The sequence below is a fragment of the Falco punctatus genome (assembly GCF_963210335.1).
Source record: "Falco punctatus genome assembly, chromosome: 8".
Classification (NCBI taxonomy): Eukaryota; Metazoa; Chordata; class Aves; order Falconiformes; family Falconidae; genus Falco; species Falco punctatus.
In genome coordinates, this window is record NC_137588.1 from 41168 (window position 1) to 64745 (window position 23578).

Sequence of the window (23578 nt, forward strand, 5' to 3'; positions counted from 1 at the left end):
GGGCGGGGCACGTGCCGTTCGGCGCGTGGCGGGGGGAGCGGAGGCCGCGCGGGCGGCGGTTGAGCGCGGCGTTGGTGCCACCTACCGACACGGACGCGTCGCAGCAGCCCGTCCCCGTCAGTGCCGACACCTTCCCCGCCAGACTGTGGCGACTGGTCAGCAGCCCGCGCTGCCGCTCCGTTCGCTGGGATGGCTCCGGCCAGGGGCTGCTCATCAACCAGCCGCTCTTTGGGTGCGAGCTGCTGGGCGCCGGGCCGGCCGTCGCCGCGCAGCCGGGTGGCGACGGGGCAGCGGCAGCCGCCGGTTTCAGCAGCTTCATCCGGCAGCTCAGTCTCTATGGCTTCCGCAAGGTGGGGATGTTGCCGGGGAGCAGTGTGGTGGGGCCCGGGCCTGGGCCGGGCCCAGAGGGTGGACAAGGCAGCGGTGGCAACTGCACCGGGCCCTGCATCACTTCCGCAGCCCCCGCTTTTGCCGCGGCCGCCCCGACCTCCTCGTCCACCTGAAGCGCCTGACGAAAGGCAACAGGGCGAAGATGGCAGCGGGCCTGGCTGTGACCAGCCGCCCACCCAACCGCTTCCAGCGCTTGCTCGGCACGCCGCTGAACGGGCAGCTGCTGCCTCCGCCCTCGACGCTCAGCAATGCCAACAGGCCTGGTGAGTCGGAGTGGGCCATGTGGGATCTTGGTGGGTTTTTGAGAAGCACTGGGTGGCATGGGATTTGAAAATCAACGCTCTCCTGAGGGAGAAGGGTTACCTGTCCTTGCCGGTGGCATCTCAGTTCACCTGGTGTAGGGAAGCTGTTGTTGTTTATGCAGGTAGATCTGCTGCCAGTAAGCATGAGTAGCATGGTTCACATGTATTTCAGGCTGCCTGTAGACTACAGTACAGTCTCTGTTGCGTACTACACTAAGAACACCCTTGCTCGATCTCTGGAGCTGGCACAGCTCTACCAGATGAACGTTACTGCTTCTTGCCCGTCAGTAAGGATGCCCATCAGTAGGGATGCTTAATAAGCTCTCATTAAATGTGTGTGAAACAGTGAGTCATGTGAAGTGGTAACTAGAGCATCCTGTTAGTTTTGTACAAAGGAGACAAGACCTGGTAGTAAGATTTTTGTTAGTTGTCTCCTGAAAAAGAATTCACAAGCTACGTAGTTTTTAAAAGGGATTGAATGAGTAGGTGAGAGCTAATTAGAAAATAATACTGCTGAAAAGCCCTAGAACGTGTTTTCTTTCTTTCTAACCCTCTTTGAGAGGGTCTGAGTTTTCCCAAGACAAGTCTGAGCCCTCAGGATTATTCCACAAAATTTGTATCGGCCCTAAAGCTTTGTAGTTGGCGCTGTGTAAGGGAGATGTGAATATTTTGCTTTGCAGTGCTCTTGGGCTGCTGCCAGAAGAGCACTCCGGCTTCCCATTCCCTTGGTGGCATGTTAACTGTCATCTTCCTTGCAGCTGATACAGCAACGTGTTGGTTCAGCGCAGTGATCGGAGAAGACTTTAATAGCCTATTTGTGGCTGGCTCTTGGACCCGGGTGATGCACCCCATGGGTGCAGAGCTGTAAGGCGTGGTGTAGGAGAAGCGGCAGGACTGTGCGACCAGGAGAAGGGGAGAAGCAGTTGACGGTACTGCTCTCTGCAGCACCGGCTGGCGTTTAGAGCAGAGTAGGGTATCCCCATACTCTTGGTTACTGTGTCAGGGTAGGAACTGTCATCTAATTCAAGTGGTGTTTTCCGTGATGTGTGTGGAACTGCACGTGCAATACCAAGAAGACAAAATGAAGCATCTGAGAAGGGATGGAACTTATTTCAGTAGGGAGGCTAGGAAGCATTTAAACTAATGATTTGATGTTAACCTTGTTAAGGCTAAGGTGAGTCATTGCAGACTTCAGTGACATGTGGTTTGTCTGATGTAATGCAGACCATTGGTAAAGGAAATTATGAGAAAGAGATGACTCTCATTTTTTGTCCTCTGTTTTTATGGCTGCAGTTTCAGAGTTTTTGCTCTAGGAGTCTCATTTTCTAGAAAGACAGAACAAGGAAAACATTGGGGTTTCTATGCAGTCAAGTTCTGACAGGCTGACAATGCACTGTGCGCTCTGTACTGACTGTTCAGGGGCACGTCTGTTCCCAGTGTCTTGCAGGGTGTAACGCTCTGTTAAACATTCAGGAACAATTCCTGGACAGCAACTGGAGGTTGGTAACTTGGCATCCCGTGGTGTCTTGTTTACGTGTTAGAACTAGATAATCTTCATGTCCCTATCCAAAGGTAAAATATAAACAAAAGAATTTTCATACCCCTGTTCCTTCTCTGTTTATAAATGGTGAAAGTACCGAACAGGAAATAAACGGTCCTATACATTAAGTCTTAGCAAATCTTCAGGGTCAGCTGGTATTTATTTAGTGATTCTTGATGGTTAAATGTGAACTTGCAGAATAATGACTGTATGTTACTGATTTCTTGAATTAGTTTTCATCAGAGGAGTGCAAGAGGTAAATGTGAGGCTATTTTTAAAAAAAGTCCTTTTGAGTGAGAATTGGAAACTTCAGGTCTGAGAAAGCCTGGCTTCTAGATAAACCCTATTGACGTGAACCGTCCTGAAACTCGTAATTCTCATGGCTAAATGCAATCCTGCAGGGGAGTCACAAATGCAGTAGTTCTTGCAGAAATCAATGAGCACAGGCGTTTGCGGTGTTACTGTCAGTGTTTCCACAAAGTCACTAAAACAGAAATTGAGCTGTCATGGTATAAAAGCAAATACCATTTCATGAAACAGTAACTGTCTGAGAGAGGAAACTATAAAATAATAGAGAAGAATAAAAGGACTCTCTAGGAAATAACAAAATGGCAAAGTCTGGGATATTTTAGTCTGCACTGAACTAGTTGAGCTGACTGCGAAAAAAATTGGCTTTGAAATTTTTTTCTTGACCAAATAAATGACTTGTCATAAAGTACTTGCAAAGTCCTTTGGAGGATTTTGACATTGCCCTTCCCTTAGCTGTTTGTGAGCTGTCAGTACTGGAGTTTGGTCAAATCTTGCTTTATGATGTCCCTTTTTTAGAATGTATTGTCTGATTTAACACACCGTACTTTCAAAATTGCTTTTGTTTGGTTTAGTAAGTTACTACGCATTTTGATTTATAGCACGTTTCTAAATATAGGTAACTCGTTACTGCCAGTTTAAGGAGATTTTGAATGCTACGCAGACACCTCTGTGTTGGCGCTTCGCTCGTGTGCCACACAGCAGTTACTGCATGCTCGGGTCTAAGAGTACAGTCTCCTTTCTGGATTAAGTACGCTGGAGCAAAGGTCGTCTTCCCAAATCATGTTGTAGAGCCTTGGCTCCTCATATTGCCTTTCTTTGCCTGTGAAAACTCCTTTCCTTAACACTTGTTTCGCTTTATTTTGTACCCACTGCAGGACTGCTGACTGTAGGACAGTTTCATCAACTTTACGGTCAAGGTGTTTTCTCTCCTTACTCCTACACGGCAACCTCGTGCCAAGCCCCCAGCACTTTACCAGCACAAAGATTAGATACGACTCCAGTCCCTTCCACTTGGATCCAGCAGGGACCACTTGGGTTGCTGCCAGGGCAAGGGGCTTCCCCAGCTTTTCCAGATAAAGGGGCTGCCTTTCCTGTACTCCAGACACTTCCAACAGGAGCCACGTACACACTCCAGCCTGTGGCTTCTCTTCCACCACTTCAGCAAGGGACTCAAAGCGTTGCCACATCCATTGCAAATTGCAGCAGCTCTGCATCTTCAGTGCCGTACTCACAAGCCTGCTATCCAACAGGTATGAAAAAAAATATCTGCATTTGCTTTTCAAAAATAGATTTTAAAGTGAGACTTTCAAATATTTTTCTACAATACTCCGCCATGTGTATATCTCAAGTGAGAATTAGAAAGTGTCAAGTCTAAAAGGAAGATGGACCTAAAGCAAAAGGAGTTTCTGTTTGGTATTCGTGTCCTTTCTCTAGATTTTGTGTGTCCCCTGGTGATTTTCTGGATAGCCTTTCTGTTGAGGTGAAAGGGCGAGGAGAAGAACATTTGTCCAAAACTAGTCGGTGTGAGGCTAACTTTCATTTTTGTTTTTTTAATTAAGCAAAACTTGGACAATGATATTAAAGCACTGAGACCTTGTTAAGAAGTAGTATCGTAGGCCTTGGTCTCATGTTTTTCCAGGTTGAGGTTTTAAACTCAAAGATCAGTCAAAAGTATTGTGCAGAACAGGGGTCCTCAAACTTTTTAAACAGGGGGCCGGCGTGCGGATTAGATGGCAGGAAGTCATCTGCAGCTGCTTGGTTTCCCCCTCCAACCCCCGGCGGGGGTGGGGGTGGTGTGGGGGTTCTGTAAATACGGGGGGCTGGATTGAGGACCCTGGGGGGCCATATCCGGCCCGTGGGCCGTAGTTTGAGGACTCCTGGTGTAGAATATTTCATTCTGCTCATACTATTTTTGTATCTGAATTTTTTTTCTTGCTTAGCTTCTTTATGTTGTATTTTTTGATGCACTGAAGACTAGAAAGTACAAAAGTCTTGGCTCCTTTCTTTTTTCTAAATTATTTCTGCCACAATTGTCAGTCTCACTTAATCACTCAATTACAAAATAAATCAGTCTCACTTAAGTGTTTTTATTCTTCAGAAGAGGAGTTGAAGCAAATTACTGTTCTTTTCCTTGCCCTTACCTTGAATGGGAAAAATCACATGATAGGGTATTTTCTGGGGAGTGGTGGTGTATTTGTTGTGGGTTTGTGGTGTTTTTTTTAATTTCCCTAAAACTTCTGAAATTCAGAACAGTGACTCTTGCCTTGAACAAACTAAAGCTCAGTTATTATTCTTTCCTTCTGCCTGCTCCTCCTTTGGCAGCCGCACCTTCACAAAGACAGCTATCTATCCGTGTTTAGAAATCCTACACAGTGAAATCATTAAATCTTTTGTGCATCTCTTCTGAGACCTCTGCTGAGAACATTTCAGACAATAATCAACAGTTCCCGTAACGTCATTTTTGTCAAGGAAGGGTTCTGAGGAGCTGGGCATTTCTTGTAGACACACTTAAATGTTTAAGAGACAGGCAACTTCTGCCACGTGCGCCTTATGCAGAGATTACTGCGGTGGCCAGAGTGTGGAGCCTGCCTTACCAGCTGCTAACTATTAAGTCTTCTCCCAGGAGCAGGTGTCCTGAGAATCACAGAATGGTTTGGGTTGGAAGGGGCCTTAAAGATCAGCAAGTTCCCACCCCCCTGCCGTGGGCAGGGACACCTTCTATTAGACCAGGTAGCTCCAAGCCTCATCCAGAATACTTGCTTCATTAAGGTGGGAGGTGGTCCCCGCTTTGCGTCTCTATTGGTACAGAGCATAGGCTGAAACTCATCATGATGAATTGTAGTTGTCTCTGTCTCAGCTAAGGCCCCAGCCCTCTCCCGTAGTCAAGGGAAGGAAAGGGGCGTCTCGGGTGCGATTCACGTAGCTCGGTTTAGAGTTTGTCTTGGGGTAAGATTACTGGTGTCCTGGAAGTGCCTGTTTTGAAGTACTGCCTGCAGGGGAGCTGAGGGAGACCAGCGTAGATTCAGACATGAATATGGAGATCTCTCTCACTGGATGACGCTCCTTTTGCTTTAAGTTTAAAGGACAACTTGGCTATGTTGCTCAGGTAGAATCTTCTGGGGTGGGAGGTGGGTGTGAGAACGCAGTGAAAACATACCAAATTTTGCAAGGTGTAATCAAAACTAAAATACAGAAACTTAGGGAACCTGAGGCGTTTGAAACCTCCAGTGAATTAATTAGCGTTTCTGAGAGTGTAAGTGACATTTCACTGGAGTATGATAAATCTTTTAATTTTCACTGTCACTCTAGGACTGTCTCAGTGGTTTTACTTCTGTGCCTGTGTATCTGTTAATCTCTCCGCTATCCTTTCTTCTATATATTATACAGAATGCTGAAAGCGTGTTTCTTCATATGTCCACATGAAAAAGTCTGGTTTCCTTCATCATGAGAGCACAGCAGCAAGATTAGTTTGTTTGGAAAGTGATAGTTAACCTTAAGATACGTATTTAGTAAGTGAGAGAACTAAAGAATGTATGTTCAATCTTATGCTTGACTCTATTCATTTCACTTTTGAAGTCCCATTAAATGAAATCAAAGTAGAACTTTGTCAAAAGATTTCTTTTTGTGTGTATTCAAACTTGTTTGTTAACTTCCGTGACAAAAAGATTTCCCTGGTTTTTCATTATGATTCTTATTGAAAAGTCAGTAACATAAAATATGCTCATCTAAGTCTTTTTTTTCCCCACTAGCCTTAGACCATAATTAAAGGATTTAGTTCTGTTTACTTTCAACTATCTGCAAAACCTTTGACAGTAGTAGAATCGCATCAAAGAAATGCGTTGAAGCTTTATTATCCGAGAGTGTCTAATAATGAAAAATCAGTCATGGAGACCATGTGAGACATATTAGTTATTGGTGCCACCTGACAGTGCAAGTCCAGTCGCGCCTTTTGAATGCATCTGTGCCTGTAGGGTTCATTTACATAAGAAGACCTTTCTGGTGAGTGGTAGTTTAGGAGTAGTCATGATATTCTTCGGAATGATACACTCTTGGTTAAGATAATTCATTTTCTTTGCAAGTCTTAAAATTCACATGGTTACAAGTGTGTATGAACACCTAGGCTCAGCTATGTGAATACGCTTTCTGTGGTGTATTGTGACAAGAAACTCAAGCAGCCAAATCAGAGAGGTGATACTAAGACACAAAAGACTCTGATTATGAAGTTTCTGCATGTATGTATGTGTGTGTGTTACCAATTTTACAATATATATTTTTAATGTATTTATACATATCTTAAATATTTTTAAGATTAAGAAATTGGTCTTAAAATGACTTGGGAGGTAACAATAAATTTCTGGAATTTCGTTTACTGTGTGATTATTGAAATGTTTAATCAAAGTAAGCAATAGAACTCTGCACACCAGACAACAAGTTCTTGCAGTCTGACAGCTGTGTTTGAATTCTTGCAGCCACACCACAGAGCTGTTCAGCAGCAGCCCACACAGATCCTCTGGCTGGCTCCGCTGGTCCTGCTGCTTCAGCGTGCACCCACGACAGCTTTGTCCAGGTGAGCGTAGCCTACTGAAAGGAGGTGAAAGCGAAGGAGACTGTATGAATGAACTGCAGGTTTATACACTTGTGAAATTAAGGATATAAATTTGAAAATGGATCTGCTTGATAAAGTGAAAGTGATGTGGTTTACAAATACCTATTTCAAAGAACCACTGAATGTTAAACGGGTAGTTTTGTAATTCAGGTTAGGTTTCAGGGTAGCAGCATAGTGGATGTCCTCATCAGTGGAGTGTTTTTGCTTGACTTCACCAGAATCACTTTTAGTTAATGAGCCTGCATTTGTATTTGAAGAATGTTCTTGCCTGGACAAAAAGAGATTCTTTAATATTATGAAAATACTGAGAAGCAGCTCCACTTCTTTGTCTCAGATAGTTTCCTGCAGTCCTGAGTTTGATTTGATGAACGAGAAAAACTAAGGTGACTTTTTGGAATGGGTCTCACCTCAGAGATCTCTTATTAAAGATAACTCCAGTCTTCCTGTAAAATGCGTTATGTAATTCTAGTGGAAACTGCACCTTATTTGGAGGGCCTGGCTTATCAGATATCAGAAGATCTGAAGTAAAAATGCAAGAGCTTCCTTTTTTATTACAGCATAACGCATATACTTTTTTCCCCTCACAGAGGACAAGCGAAGCAAGTTATGCTTATGCGTGTTGAAAAAGGGTTGACCTACCCAAGCTTGATCATCCAGTTTCCTGTCTTGCAAATATCAACCTTTCTCTTTTATTCGTGACTTCTTTTAAAAAATAAGCTTATCCAAGATGGGCAGGTTATGGCCAGGATAACACGTTAGTGTAAGGCTATAAATAGCCAACAGCCAGTCATGCCGTCGATATTGTAGTATTTGTTTTTCGCACAGTACATCTTTGTCCTCTCACTTTGATTGTGAGCTGCTTTTTTCATCCAGGACATGAGGATCCGTCTGAGCGATGGGCAGTCACAATTAAATAGCTTATCTCGGAAGGCCGAGATCCATGGGATAGTAAATCATTCCAAAGGAGTTGTCAAAGGTGGTGTTGTGGCTAGATTGAAGGATAATATACAGTGTCCAAAGGGTCTAGTAAAAATCAGTTGTTTGGAGAAGCAAGTCCGTGGGCAGTGTGTGGAGTCAGAAGAGCTTTAGGCCACTTGCTAGTGGTTGCTTTGTTTCCTGGAAACCCCCAGCAAAAAGCTGCCGAGCATCTGGGCAGACTGCGGGAAGGCGATCCTCTGCGTGAGAAGGCCAAAGGCGAGCAGTGCCCTGTATCAGTTCCACCAGGTCAGTAACCGGCTGTCTCTGAGCAGGGTAACACAACTATCGTACCGTGTGGATCAACGGGACTTCTAGAGATTTCTGAGTCTTAGCATAGCATAGGTCATTTCTCCTGGAACGTGGTGACAGGCTGTGCAGGTGGTACAGAAGACAGCAGTTTGCCTGCGGTTCTTGCTGAGCTGTGGGGAATAATCAGTTTGCCTTTTGTGTGTTCTGGGGCATATACTTCCCCAGACTTCTGCTGGGGGATGTGGCAAGCTGCAGTATTGAGCATCCTGCCCTGTTGGTGTATTGATCATCCATCAGTAATCACTTGCACAAATCCTCAAAAGTGGTAAAATTCATCAGCCCTGGCTGACTAAGCATTTTTATTGTTCTTCACAAAAAATAGAACTATTGCATGGTATATTTCCTATCGTTCCACTCAATACCTTCTACCAGTTGCAGGAATTCAGTGCAATGCTGTTGAAGCGTGGTTTGCGGGGCGCTTTAGGCTGTTTGGTCCCGCTGTGTGCTGCTAGGTAGGAGTGGCAAAGCCTATACGAAACTGCTGGACCAGTCCCGAAGACAGCAAACCGTATCGGCGCGCTAGTAGTCAGCAAGCTGGTTACCAGCCCCGTTTCTGTTGGATCCAGACGGTGCTTTGTGGTCTCAGAAGGAAAAGCGGGCACTCTTGGACAAGGAAGCCTAAACCTTGTGCTGTTCCTTACTGGGTCTTGCAGAGAGCATCGCTTTTAAGTTTAGGAGAGATTTAAGACAGGTGGAGTTTCTGGGTCTTGGAGGCCAGCTGCTGGGCTTGTACAGTACACACCTGAGCTGCTGAAAGTGTTAGGTGACCCTGACTGGAACATGGGCAGACCAGGCCGGTAACTTAACTGGTTGGTTGGCTGCAGTTTGCTCTCCAGAAAAAGCTACAGAGAATTACTGCGTGGAATGGCAAGGGGACATAGGTGGTTATACCCAGACATGGTGGCTGATGATGGTGTATCTCACCAGGTTTCTGAAATCGGGGTTTCAGAGGTTTGTATTACACTCTCATCACGGTTGGTTACAAAACAGGGAGCTCAGGTACAACTTCTTACCCATTTTTCATTTGGGTTCTCTCAAGTGGGGTTTGGATTAGTGTGATGAATCAGTATCGTTGGGTAGGAATGAGTCTTTTGAGAGACCTCCTGCTATCTTCTGCAACAGCAGTGCTGGCAGCTCACAACCATTAGCTCAATACTTCCCCACTGCTTTTATCATAGATGTGAACTGAGGCTACATATTGGATTTCAGCGATTTTTTAAATTTTTCTTTTCCTGCCCCCACCTCGTTTTGTTTTTTTTTTTTTAATGGCAGCCCTGCTGTTTGATTATTGCTATTACCATGGTTATTAAGCTGTCGGTATTTCCTTGTGGAACTGAAGCGAGAGGTAACGGGAAGAAATAAACATGCAAGAAAAAAGAAGAACTTTCTGACCTTAAAAGCAGTCCTAAGTAGTTTGCTTTTATTTGTAATAAGGAATGATAATCAGCCATGTTATTTCAAAAAGAAATCAAGTCTGAACTAATTCCGATTGCCCAAGCACTCAAGCCAGATTTGTGTAGTCCTAGCGGTCCCTGAAAAGGTGTGGTTGTGCTTTAATTCCTGCACACGCTATGCTAATCTTGTAAGTGAAATGCCCATCTTCTCTTTCACCACTTCTGCTAAGTCAGACCATTTTTCCTCTTGAGCTTGAATGACCAGCAAGCTATTAGTCTTTCAGGCCCTGACTTCTCAATCTTTTATCGGTTTTCCTTGTTTTGTTGCTGCCTCCCCCCATCCTTCTCCAGGTGAACTAAAAGGATTTAAATTGTACCTTTGCGTGGCCCCTTTCTCCTGTTGGAAATACACACGAGATCCTGTAGTGCATCCAAGAGGACAATATGTGCTGTAACAGCTTCAAGCTGAGGTCCCCTAAGAAGAGGCAGAAAAAGATTCAGTATGGGTGGGTTGGTTCATTGGTTTTTGGCAGGGATGATCTTATTCCTGGACGGTTCGGTAACCCAGACCTTACTTAGAATCCTGACTACTTATGACACTAAACAAGCAAAGCAACAGGAAATGAAACACCTTATTAACATTTTAAAAAAATAGAACTGAAAAAAAAATCAAATGAGAGGAATAATGTTTGAACCTATCTCATAAAAACATAAAGGTGGCTTAGCCTTTAATGAAAAGATTTTGCTTAACAACCTAAATTTCTCAAATTCCAGGTTTTATTTCCCCCTCCGTTTCCCCCCACCCTCCACAGTTTGTGGCTATCTGCAAACTGGCACATCTACACGAATCCACACTAGGACTTGCCTTCACACACCCAGGAGACAGGATCTCATCTCTTTGTGGTATCTCCATCAGGGAGAGACCAAGTCCTTCACTGGCATTTGATCTGATACGGCTTTCCTAGTAGGTGATCCTGTAGCTTCCTGTTCTCTAATTTACTCGTCTCTGGAAGTAGCTTTTCATTAACCATGAGCTCAGCTAAAAGGTCTAAGGATAGTCAGGCACTAAGGACTACTCCTTCATACTGGATCCCTTCCAAAAGAAGGCTGTATTTTAAATAGACCTGAGTTTCTGTTCAACATCATTGTATGACTTGTATTTGTCAGAAGAAATGACCCTTCTAGTGTCCTTTGACTGAGTCACCTCCAGAAGAAGTAGCAGTACAGACACTGGCTGTTAAAATGTCATCTGTCATTTCACTTGGGTAGGACTTGCTGCTTTGGAAAAACTCTTTCATTGTCTTCATTCTGTTTTAAAGGTTACTTGATATATATGAATGCTACTAAAAAAATCATCACTGGATTGCTGATTGTGTCCTGTCGTCCTGTGATGTCATTACAGTGAAAAATTTTAGTAGTGTTCAGGCCTGATCTGTGATGGCAAAGGCAGAGTCTCTGTAGGTTCTACAAGGAGTGTTTCTGACCTGAAATTCTGTTGGGTTTTTATGCAGATCGATGCAGACTTTGAGTTGTGCCTCTGTGGGACACTGTCATGACCGGAGAGTCCAGATGTGAGGCTGTGACAGGCAGGGCAGTTTTGCAGTATTTGCTTTCACCGGTATTTGAACTCCCACTCATCCTGGGACTGGGGCATCCCTGGGGGGCACCCCTTGTGTAGATGTGCCTATGGACAATCACTTGAGGAGGAAAATGGTATTACTGGTTAAGAAGCGGTGAGCTCCTCAAGTTGTGTTGTCCATATGCACATTTACAGCATATGGACCTTTCTCTTTTGCTTAAAAATGTTGCAGTTTATACTGATTTTTTTATATAACAGCAACAGGAATGCTTGAGTTTTAGAAGGAACTGAAGGCAGGTGGATTTTCTCTCTCATTTTCTATTACGTATGTGGCACGTGAAGAGGGTGGTTCTAGTGTACCCCCACAGGTCCTACTAAGACCAGAAGTCTCTGATTTGAATGCTTGGGTATATTTAACACCTGCAGTGCAAAGGGTGTGCAGACAATGCATCTGCAGGCATACACCAGCTCCTAGTAAGTAACCTTCTCTCCAGGATAGACCATGAATAGAAGAAAGGAAACGTGCCAAGAGTAAGGTGGTTAATGAAAACCAAGACAAAGCAGTAGCTTTTTTCTTTTTTCTTCTGGTTAAACTTGCTATTTTAACTGAGAATAACGGACAATCTTTCAAGCTTTTGGATAAATGGATAAACAGAATCAATACACATCCTGTCACGGTAATTTTTTGATACAAAAGCTCACTGCATTTTGTTTTTTCCAGAATCCTCCAATGCAGTCATCTTACGAAGCTGAACTGATGCCGTCTGACTGGCTATGTAATATATCTGAAGAAAACAGGAAGGCAGAAGTCAGTCTTGAAGCCACGTTTCAGGTTGCCGCTGAGGTGCGTTCATCATGCAAAGCTGAAAAGGTGGAAGTGGCACCTGTAGAGAGCCAGTATTCGATCCTGGAGTTTAATGGAAATCAGGCACTGCCTGTTAATAGTTACACACCTTCTTCAACTGAGGAAAGCCAGCTGGAACGTCTCACTCCTGTAACTTCAGACACATCATTTCTGGTGGAAGCAGGTGGAGCACTGGATTTGTCTCCATTACAGCCTTCTGACATTCTTTGTGCTGCCGATACCACTCTGTCTATAGAAACTGCTGCTAAAATACTACAAGAACTTCTGACCACACAGGAAGCAGATGAAAAATGGAGCAAAGAACCAGATCACCGCCCAGCTGAGTTCTCCCTCATGTTTTTTGAGGAAGAATTGTTCAGTCCAGAGCAGGTAAGGGGTAAGGAGAGGTAAACCAACATCTTTCTTGAGGTAACTATATTTGATAGTAATGCTAGGGTCTGGACTGATAGCTTTTCAATATTCTTGCCTGCTTAAGAACTGAAGGCTTCTTTAATTAAGCTTTTAATGGACAGTGAAGGGTTTGCTTGGTAAAGCAAGGTATAAAAAAGAAGACGGAATGAAAAAGTATCCCATGTTTCCCATGTTAACGAGCATGACATGTGTCAGCCTGTTGGCCGAGTTAGGGTGCTCATTTGCATGGGAAACATGCGTAGTGCAGGTGTATTCGTGGTGATGAAGTGGATGCTTTTTTAAGTTGTAACATACCATCTTTAATCTCCAACAAAGAAGAGTATTTTGAGAATTGCCGCTGGAGGCAGATTTTTGCTTAAATTTAGATAAACGGTTAGATTGTTTCTGATAAATAGTTGTTAAGTTCTGTTTTCTGTGGAAAGTATAGTTTATTGACATTTGACTGGTATAAAGCATCTTCACTGGTTTATACTTTGTGGTGTACAACAAGTTGTAATTGTACTTCAGTCTACCTGTACCTGGTCTTCCCGGTATGTAAAATTGTAAGTCTCATGAGGGGTGAGGGGCATTCTAGATGTTACTCTGTTAAGGCAGCAAATGCGTGCTCTGCTTTTTTTTTTGTTTGTTTGTTTTGAAAACAAGGTAAGCTCAGGAGATTGACTGCATCTGTTTCTGCTGCATGAGACCTACCTTGCATGTAGGCACTCAATCTCATTTTTGTGTGTGCATTGAAGCTACTGTTTTATTGTTCTGTCGGTAGCTTGACGCCTTCACTGAAGTTTCTAGATTGGGAATCATCAGCTGGCGCAAACCTCCCATTGTTGCTTTCAGCGTTATAAAGATTAGTCCTCTTCCTCTTGGGTATCTTTCTAGAAAGGGATGCGTATTCTGATCAAGCCTCTGCATAGCTCAAGCCTAGACTAGACTGTTCTGCTCAGTACCGTGTAGGGAAGAGCACATCCCTGTGCTAGTGCATAGAGTTGGCAGTACTCCTTAATTGGTGCCCACTCATTATATTAGGTGTTGACCGCACTTTAAATGTTGTCAGTTTTGAGAATTTTTGAACTGCATTTTTAGAATGATAGGTTGTCCCTTGTTGAAGGCCTTTGGAGTCCGTGACCCAAACTTCCTTGTCAAGAACCGGGGGAATTAAGCACATGAACCACGTAGTTGTTTGGGAGGGAGGTTTTGTATATTTGTGAGAATCCTGGTTAAATAACTGGCCTCATTTTTTGAGCAATTGAAAAGCAATTCAGGGAATGTTCAGCGTTTTGTTTGACAGATTCCCTGTTTCTGATAGAACTACTCTTCAACTAGTCTCCTCCTCCCAAACTCGGGAGAGGGAAGGTTAACTTAACACCCTGCTTGTCCAGAGCCTGGGGTCATGGCAGGTGCAGAACTCTCCAGAGGAGGCTTCTGTGCCTGTACTCCTCACATCAGGCTCCAGCACAGTTTTCTTCCTCATCCCTGAATCTGGAAGCACTCAGGCTTTCAGTGCCTGTTGGTACCATGTGTTTTAGAGCAAGCTTATGACAGAATAGTGGACGTGCACAGAAGACCGCTCTATTCCTCTCTATACAAGCAGAGGGGGAGCAAATTCCTCCACCGTTCATACAAGAGCATCAGAACAGGTCTGCTGGGTCAGATCAAAGGTTTGTCTTGCCCAGCGTCAAGTCTCAAAACAACAGCTGTAACCTGATGTGTAGGGAAGAGCAAGAACAAGGAGCGCAAACAGAGCAGGGCATTCCTGCTTACACATTCCAGCTACTTTCAGCCCAAAGACTTGCGATGATACCATGTACTTCATCTCGGGTTTCTGCTCTGTGGGCTGAAGTCAGCCCTTGAAACTGTCGGTTTTAGCATACGGGACCTTTTGACCAAGCTGGTACTGTTCTGTTTTCTGTTCCGTTCACAGTATTTCCCAGCATTTAATTACTCTTGTGACCAGCACTGAGCCTTGAACTGTCTTCCTCATAGAAGTAACAGTTTAGTAGAAACCTGCTTTATTCTGCTTTCCCGATTTCCTAAAAGACAGCAAATTAAAGAGCAGCTCTTTACATGAAAAGAGTTAGTACATTCAACAGTTCAGATCCAGCGTTGTCCTCTTAGCCTCAGTGAATTTCTGTCCTAGACTTCTAGAGGCTTTGGCCTTCAATGGGCATCTCTTATTCCACTCCTACTCCTAAGAAATGTTTTATTTTCTTGTTAAAGTGGAAATAGAACATTTCTGTAATGCTTGATCAAGAGGAATTTGCCTCCGATTTCGTTCAGTCTCCTTGGCAGCATACCTATGTGAAGGCTGAAACGCTTGCTTTCTTTGGGGAAGGTTAATCCAGCAAACCCCATTCATGCGAGTTGCTAATTTTAGTGCCTCAGCTTCCCATCATGGTTCCAGCTGGGTATAGGTATAGTCCAGTCAGTGTCTCGTAAGTCATGTAAGTAGTGAGATGCAGCAGTTTTGGCGTTTTTCAGTAACTGAAGTGAAAAGGCAAAACTTTCACGTCTGTCAGCTTTGGTAGCTTTGCTTGATTCTCTGCCAAACAATGCTTCGGACTCTGAAGTTGCAGAAGTATTAGACCTGAGTGGAGGGTCTGTCCACAGGTGCGGTGAATCCATGGTCAGAAACATGCTCGCTTAAAAGACCAAACAATAAAAAAAAGGGATAGCTTGGGAACCAGACTTGTGTGGGCTAGGCTGATGCTGTTAGGATGAAAATGGTATTATTACCTATTACATTAGATTACTGAAGAGTTGGTGTGTAAGATTCTATAAACACAGTGATAAAAAGAAATCTGAAAGGGGTGCTGTGCAGTATGACTGCTCTTCAGTTTCCACACACGCAGCTGTGAGGGTTAAAATTGGACACAGCATTGGAAGTACAGGTTCACCAGTGAGGAGGAATGAAATTTCCTCAGTTTGCTGGCCACGCTCGTCCCGGTGTAGCCCAAGGTGTCGTTAGCCTTACTGGGCACTGCAGCATCCCCAAGTCCTTTGCAGAACTGCTAGTTAGAGTGTCTAGACTACTTTCACCACGTAGGCTAGTAACAGTGTCTTAATAATGGTGATCCCAATATGCATGTTATTTGTTTTTTCTTTATCAGACACCGCAATTTGGTTTCTACATCCCCTGCCTGGTATTGCTTTTCATTATTCTCTTCTTTTTAAATAATGAAGTTTGCAGAATTGTTTCTAGAGCAGTTGTCCGGTGGAATATCCAGTTTAGAATGCTTACCTGAGAAATCTTCCTTTCTCTCACTACTTGATGAAGGCTGCTCACTAATTTTTCTAGAACTTGCTATTATGTAAATGTCGCCAGGAATAGAGAAGTCATCATCACTCATGAGACTTGGATTCTAGCTGGTGAAGGTAGTGACCTACAGCCTGCCTTCCTTCTTTGTTTTTGTGCCTGGGGAGGGGTTGTGGTTCAGACATCAGACAAAAGGCACTGCTAGCCACGTGTTTTTCACGTGGCCTTGTTAACAGTACTAAAGCAATACATCCAGACAGCACATTTCAAAGAGGAAAAAAAGAGTCAAATGGGTATCCAGCAGGTGCAGGAGGTGTGTGGGAGGGAACTAGTTCTCCCTGGAGTACTCCATTACTGTATTTGCACAGGCCTTTTTGAATGTTATTATACAACTTTGTCAAGCAATGTATGTGTGTTTCTATTGATACGTATACACATAGGCTGTTATATACTCAACATTGAGTAATGACAGACTCAAGGTGGTGAGCGTGATTTTTGGAAAGACTATCTTATTACCAAGTGTGACCTCTTGTCTTCTGTAAACTCACACATAATGGTTTTCAAAAGCTTTTTTTCCCCTTAATAGAAGGAAGCATTGCAGGCTCTGAGCAGTCATTCATCTTTAGGTTATTGATGGATGAGATATTTGCAGAAGAGATGGCTATTCTAGAACAGGTGATACTGTGAAAATTTTTCTGTCTAAAGGTAGATTCCAGGTGCTTAACTTTGGGCCTGTACTGCCTCAGTGAAAATGAAACAGAACTTGGTTGTTCGGGCCTTTTTTTTTTTTTTTTTTTTTTTTTTTTTTAAGCTACAGGTTTTTGCCACATGATCATGGAAATGTACCGGTTTGCCAAATGGTTGCCTGCAAAATACATGTAGAGCAGCAGCAGAGGGCTCTAAAAAGCAAGCAACACATTATAACTTAATGTCTTAACGACTGGATGGGGTGGGGTGAGATTCCCAACCAGAAATGTGTGGTTCACATGTGGTTCTGCATCACACAGCTCTGTCAAGTTGTTTGAGCTAGATCTGTCATTATTATTACACGTGCTGGTAAGAATGAGTGCACCTGTATTTCTTGTAGCTAGTTTAATAACTGAGGGAAAAGTTCAGACTGTGGGGACATGTACCCTAACTTTGTGTATTCTGGTTTTCTGATCTCATATTTTGCTTAATAAGATGTTTTGTAAGAGGTTGTTTCAATTTAGCAACCTTAATTCTGAGTTAAAAACACTTACTATGTCAACTGTTTAGGCAGTGTTCACCACCTGTTAGATGCCCTTTTGGAGTGGAGAAGAATAGCTTTTATTTTGTTTTATTGGTTTTATATTAGTTTTATTATAAGATAACATTGAGTGATCTTTGGTTTTATTTCTTTTGTTGTTGTGTTGTGTTTTTTTAAGGAGAATACTAGTGTTAAAAGTGAATCCAGGACATCGGAGACAGAAGAGAGACAATTCACTTCAGGAGCTGAGCCTGTGAACGAATCTGTAGAACAGACAGATTCATCTGTAAAATCTTTCTCCCGGAAAAGACGCAGTTCAGACACAGGCAACTCTCTCGGTAAGAAAGATTCTACGTTTTCTCAGAGATTACGGTGACAGCTGCTCTGAAACTAACTATTACAGAAAGGGGAGAGTAGAAGAATTTACTTGTTGTCTGCCGTGTAAGTACCTCATTGTTCCTTCAGTTAAAATACTAAACTTGTACAACCTCTTAGTGTACTTACCAACACACTTCAATAGAGACACTTATGATGTGGGCAAGGGTATAAATTATGTAAGTAAATAAAACTTGAAGTTCTGGGAGTTGTGCCAGAAACCTGGATGTCACAATATTGAGATTAAGTCCATAGATGTGTTGGCTGGAGGGCGACAGTGCTGTGAAGGAAACACTGAGTAATGAGGTAACTATGGAAGTTCCAGGGGCAAAAACCACCGAACTGATGAAGCTAGTGTAGAAGTCTGAACTCTTTGTCTCTGATCACTGAATACATTGTACCAGTCTGGTAGTGTCCTGAAGCACATGAGAAAAACAAGCCGCAGAGTATCTGAGGCTAAAAACTTCACAAATCTAGTAACTAAAGGGAAAACCTAAATGTCCACAGATTAGAGAGACATAAGAGGACACAAAAAGTACTTGGGATCCATTCTAGAGGGGAATTTGGTTCAGCTTGCAAGTCTCTAAGAGGCTGTTTCCCTCACAGCTGTTCATCAAAGAGCCAATGGTAGAGTTTGAAGAGCTGTTGCTCACTTCAAAGGGTAGTTTCTAGATTCCAGATCATGATGCTAGTTAATAGTTCAGCTCATAATGCCCATCAGTTTCAAACATTTAAGTAAGGAATAAAGTCTTTCTGTCAGGAAGCTGAGAAAAAAGGTGGGATGCCACCTTGAAAAAAGACAAGCTTTTGTTTAAAACACATAATTGAGAGTTCTTGTTCAATTACTTCCTGGTATCACAGTTAACTAGCAAACTTCTCAGCTTTCATATCTGAAGCAAAACATCTGCTTAACGTGCCAGTTGTAAAGTTATGTACAGGAACATGTTGGAAAGTATTCCCATGGGATTGTTCCACAGGGATGAAACACTGTTATGCTAACGCTAATTAGCAACAATTGGCATAGTCTGCTCTCTGGGAAATGTGACGGTCATCCAGGCCTGCATCTCCACGGTTGTACCTTTGAGGCTTGGTGTGCGTGTTAAGGGTAGAGATAGACAGCACAGCTGAGCCAAACGTGATCAGGCTCAAGCTAGCCCAAAGTCAGTTGGGTGCGTGATAGAAGCCTCCAAGCTGGCGTAGCCTGTCGGCTGCATGTCAGCTGTAAGCCTGAAGTAGGCAGGCTCAAGTGCAAGCTGACTTCTGCTGCTCTGACTACACCTTTGTCTGTCAGCACCTCCTGTCCTCTGTGAGACTTTGGAAACAACTTCTTTTTTAATCTCTCTGTGCTAAAATGCATCACGATGATTTCCAGGTGTTTCTTAGCAACTTGCCCTCTGAGTGTGATGGAGTCCTCTCTGTTTTCCTGTTTTCCTTTGGGCACTCCTTTGCAAGTTTTCTGAGCCTGCACTTTGATACATACACCCTGCTGTGAAAAAGGCTCTTCTTCCATCTATTTCAGTAGGCTGTTTTTTTCTATGTTAATGTCACTTTTCTTTAACATCACTTTTCTTTGTTACGCGGTGACACCAAGTTCTAGATACCACACAGCAAGAGCCAATATAATGTGGTACATTTCAGTGACTGGGAGCAGCTCTGAGCCCAACCCAAGGTGTTAATCTGTAAAAACGCACCAAGAATCAAACCCCCGCCTTTGTGGAGAAGGCATTGCTTCCCTCCAAAGAGCTGGACTGGACTTCTTTGCATTTCACAGCTGTTCTGTAGCAAGAAAAGACAAGCATCTTTTCACTAAAACACCGTCCCCAGGGTTTCCCTCCATAGCTGCCAACCCATCTCTGCAGCACCATAAATCACTGAGATGGGTTATCTGCTTCCTTCAAATGGAAAACCAATGTATTTAACCAGCCTTCTCAGCTAAATTCTAGTTTACCAGTTTTAAGACCGTTCTGCCGAGCAGAATCTAGACGAAAGGTGTCTCTAGTTCATTGTCCTGTCTCCAACAGTGTCTTCGGCATTTCTGTACCATTAAGCAGAAAAGGCCTCAGTAACCTTCAGTTGATTTTTAGAGTCCCTTTTTGAAGCTGTGCAAACATTTAGCATCCACTGTGGTTTTTGTAAGTTAATGTCATTAATGCAGATTAACTACACAGCGGGTGAAGAACCCTCCTCTTCAACTACTTCTGAGTCCTCCCGGGAGCCAGAGTCTGCTACAAAGGGTGCAGAACTTAACTCGGCGCTAAAATACATCATTGCAAATGATTACGGGCTGTGTCGTCTGTTCCCTTCCCACTCTTTTTCTTGAGAAGCGATGGGTATGGTGCTCTAGCTCCTGCCATGTTTATCACACAGAGGTGCAAGGAATGGTTCACCTTTCAGGGACTGCTTTTTTTCAGCCCCAAGCTCGCTCTTAGGACATAGATTTGAAGGTGCTGATGATGCATCTGCTTTTCCCACTACTTTCTAGCTGAGCTCGTCTGTTAAAATGGGAGTTTTGAAATAAATCTGTCCGCTTTTGTTGGCAGCATACACACTTGCAACAGGAGTCCTTTTGGACTTCACAAAGGATTGAGAGGAACTCTGTAAATACTTTTGAGTCCCCTTCTCCATCTCCTCTGCATTGTGCTCCACAGGTACACTCAGCTAGTGAGCACAGCTGTACCGGACCTAATATCTGTGGCTTGTGCTTCCTCTTCTAAAAGAGCACGGGAGAAGGACCAGATTCTGATGGGAGGAATTTTTGTTTGCAGCCCGTCTTTCTGGAAATAGGCATCTCAGAATGGAGCAGGGGGAATTTGTTACTTCTGGATTGAAGCATTTAAGCTGATGCTGAGACATTAAGGAAAAAAACTTTCTTTCTCGATGGCTGACCATATATTTTCTGTGAGTCGTCTAGTCCTGCAAATAATCTGATGACTGTCTCTGACTTTTTTTCTTTTTTATGCTGCAAGGTGCCCTAGACATTTACCACCCACTCCCATGCCGCTGCAGTTGTGTCACTGTGTGTTCTCTCTCATTCCCTCCAAGGTAAATAGATATCTAGGTGCAATTGCTACGGGCAAATCTTCATTCAGGCAAGGTCTCCCATGCTGTCGTCTGTTCCCTTGAACTGTTTCCTGCACCTTCCAGCCAAAAATATTGTTAACGTTCATTTAGTTTTCCTATCCGGTCACAGTGAGATCTCTTCCTACAAAGGTGTTAAGAGTTAATGTGGGGACAGGCCTGGCCCTGAACTCTCGAACATCTGTGTGAAGCCCAAAGCGAAGTTGCTCTCGGGAGTCTGAGCAGCAGCTGCTTGCTCCAGCTCAGTTGCCATTACCTTGACGTCATTATATATTCATTGAAGGCATTTCAGATTGCCTGTCCTGGCAGTCTGCTCTTTGGGATGAATGGGTGTCATACCCTGTGTCTTAACTTGCCATAATTTAGAGGTGCATTGTTACAAGCCCCCTCATTTCTCCATCCCTATGCGTTTTCAAGATGTGTTCCCAACAGAGTCTGCTTTGGCAGGAGGCAGGTGTCAGAAAGTGCAAAAGTGGTGCCTATTGGGCAGGAACTCCGTAGTACAGAGAACGAACAGAGGCTGGAAGATGTGAATGTGTTTGTTTAGAGGTTAAATTTCTTGTGGGTGATGTTTGCAGTGGTAGCGCTGTTGTGACTTTATCGGGGTACTTGTTTGCTTTCTTGACCTGCAAGATCTGGCCATACGTGGGAAGTATCTCTGTTTTGCTGTGGATCAAGGTAACTGTCAAAAAAGGAGCCTCTTGTCTGTCCTCTCTGTGAGGCCACGAGTTTTTTCTGGGATCCTGGCGCTGGCTGTGGGGTGCTTTGAGGCAATTGTGCCTTTTCTGGGTAAACAAAGGGATATGGCACAAGCAGGTCAGGCCTTTCTGTAGATACTGCCCGGGGCTTATAGTAATTAATGTTTGGCTTTTGGTATCCATGGTGGCAAAGGCATTTCTAAATAATACATACTGAAGAATGGGAGCACTTTTCTTATAATCTGCTTTGGGTTTTTATATTTAAATTTTTGAAAAATTGGAAGAATTCCTGTTTCTTTAAACAGCAGGCCTCAGGTGATCAGGTTATAGTCTGACATTGAAAGCATATTTTATAGTACCTGATAGAAATGAAATTGCTCTGTATGCTGCCAAGGGAAACATATCCAAGCACTGATAGGTGCTCAGTATTCCCTTTTCTTCCTAGATCTCCGTCTGCCGGTGGATGTACCTCGGAAGCGGGGGTGCTTTCTGGAGGACGAAATAAGAGAGTGAGAAGTGGGTGACAAATGTGCAGCAGCTGCCAGCTGGATTCCCCTGTCAGACTCCAGCAGCAGTGGAGCTTTGCCCACAACAGCCACTTTGGATCATTTCAGCTGTGTTAAAAAAAAAAAACAACAACCAAAAACAAAACCAAAAAAAACCCCAAAAACCTCCAACAAAACACAAAAGACCACACACAAAAAAGCCCAAAACAAAACAACAAAAAAACAAAAACAAAACAACAAAAAACCAACAACAAAACCAGCCCCACACCACTCTTATTTTTTGCTTTCTTTTTAACTTGGTAGGGTATTGTTTAGTAGGCCTCTTTCATTACATTTTCTACCCGTCAAGTTATAAAGCACCTAGTGGTCAGAGTAATTAATACGAAGTAATTCCTTAGCTGTTTGTATTCTTTAGATTTGGAAAGTCTGAACTTTACAGGAACCCTTAAACACTTTCTTGAGACATCCTTACTGGGAAGCAAATGGGTTTTAGTGCTCTGTTAGGAATCTGTTTCACTTATTTATTTATCTATTTAACGTTGGGAGCTACAGTATGCTCAGCATAGGTGGTGGTTGGTGCTCTCACTGTCTTTGCTTGCAGTCGTACCGTGGCCCTTTACTGGGGATCGTGTATGAAACAAAAGCATTGGAAAGTCGCAAAATTCTGGGTCTGAATGGGTCAGAGATTTCAGGAGAGCAGCTAAAGGAAAGATGAGCTAATTTTCTAAGTGATTAACCGGGAAACCTTCTTCCTTCCTGAACCAGCTCTCTGTTTCAGCAGCAAGTGTATGTATGTCACAGCTGCTGATCTTTTACGTTCCTGGGGAATTCTTCTGGTTTAATAATTTCCTTTTGATGCTAATGGTATCTGTAATGATAACTTATTTATTATTCTAATACTCTGTTCTAATTATGTCTTGAAAATATTTTTTAAACTTTTAGAGGAAGATTGTGTTTATGTTGATAGCAGATCTTAAGTTTTTAATAGCTATACATTTGTGTTCATGTTAAAATACTGTTTGAAGGATAAAGGGGGCACATCCTCTACTTGTGATGTTCAGGAGATCCATGTGGAAGAGCGCCTGAACCATCCATGTAATGGCTTCATGCGTGTTCATACGAGCCAGCCCTGAGCAAAACGCACGAGAAGGGAGCAGAGAAGCTGTCAGGACCGCCTCGGCTTGTGTAGCTCCCAGCTGTGGCCGGGATGTGCTACGGGAGCACCAGGCAGTAAGATGAACTGAGGCGAAACCTTTCCTTACAGCTTCTGTAATGAGATCTTTCTTAACTAGTAGTAACTTCTGTAATAAGGTGGTTTGTAACAAGATACTACTTTTTTAAAAATAACTTGTGTAATAAGATGTTTTGTAATAAGGTATTTTAAATAAGTAGCACCTTCTGTAATAAAGATGTTTTTACCGGCAGTCTTGTTACCGGGAGCAGGGCGGGATGTGGTTTCCCGTGTGTGCCCTGTTGTGCCCCTGCCCAGGCAGGGTTGGCCTCAGGTGATCAGGTTCTAGTCTGCCGTTGGAAGCGTATTTTGTAGTGCCCGACAGAAATGCGGTTGCTCTGTACGCTGCCGAGGGAAACATACCCGAGCCCTGCTGTGTACTCAGCGTTCCCTTTTCTTCCTAGATCTCCGTCTGCTGGTGGACGCACCTTGGAAGCGGGGGTGCTTTCTGGCGGTGACAGACGTGCAGCAGCTGCCGGCTGGCTTCCCTTGTCAGACGTGTAGCGGTGTTGCAATAAATGGAGCTTTGGCA

The 23578-nt window shown here is 43.5% G+C and overlaps 1 protein-coding gene across 1 annotated transcript; it reads left to right on the top strand.

Annotated features, from left to right (window-relative positions):
* The first annotated feature begins 466 nt into the window (after positions 1 to 466).
* LOC308068990 (heat shock factor protein 5-like) lies at positions 467 to 22368 on the top strand. Its single transcript, XM_080400606.1, has 6 exons — positions 467 to 653; positions 3417 to 3791; positions 7011 to 7108; positions 12129 to 12641; positions 17337 to 17496; positions 21755 to 22368. The coding sequence occupies exons 1-6, from the start codon at positions 533 to 535 to the stop codon at positions 21820 to 21822; spliced, it is 1335 nt and encodes a 444-aa protein (XP_080256732.1). The 5' UTR covers positions 467 to 532; the 3' UTR covers positions 21823 to 22368.
* The last annotated feature ends 1210 nt before the right edge of the window (positions 22369 to 23578 follow it).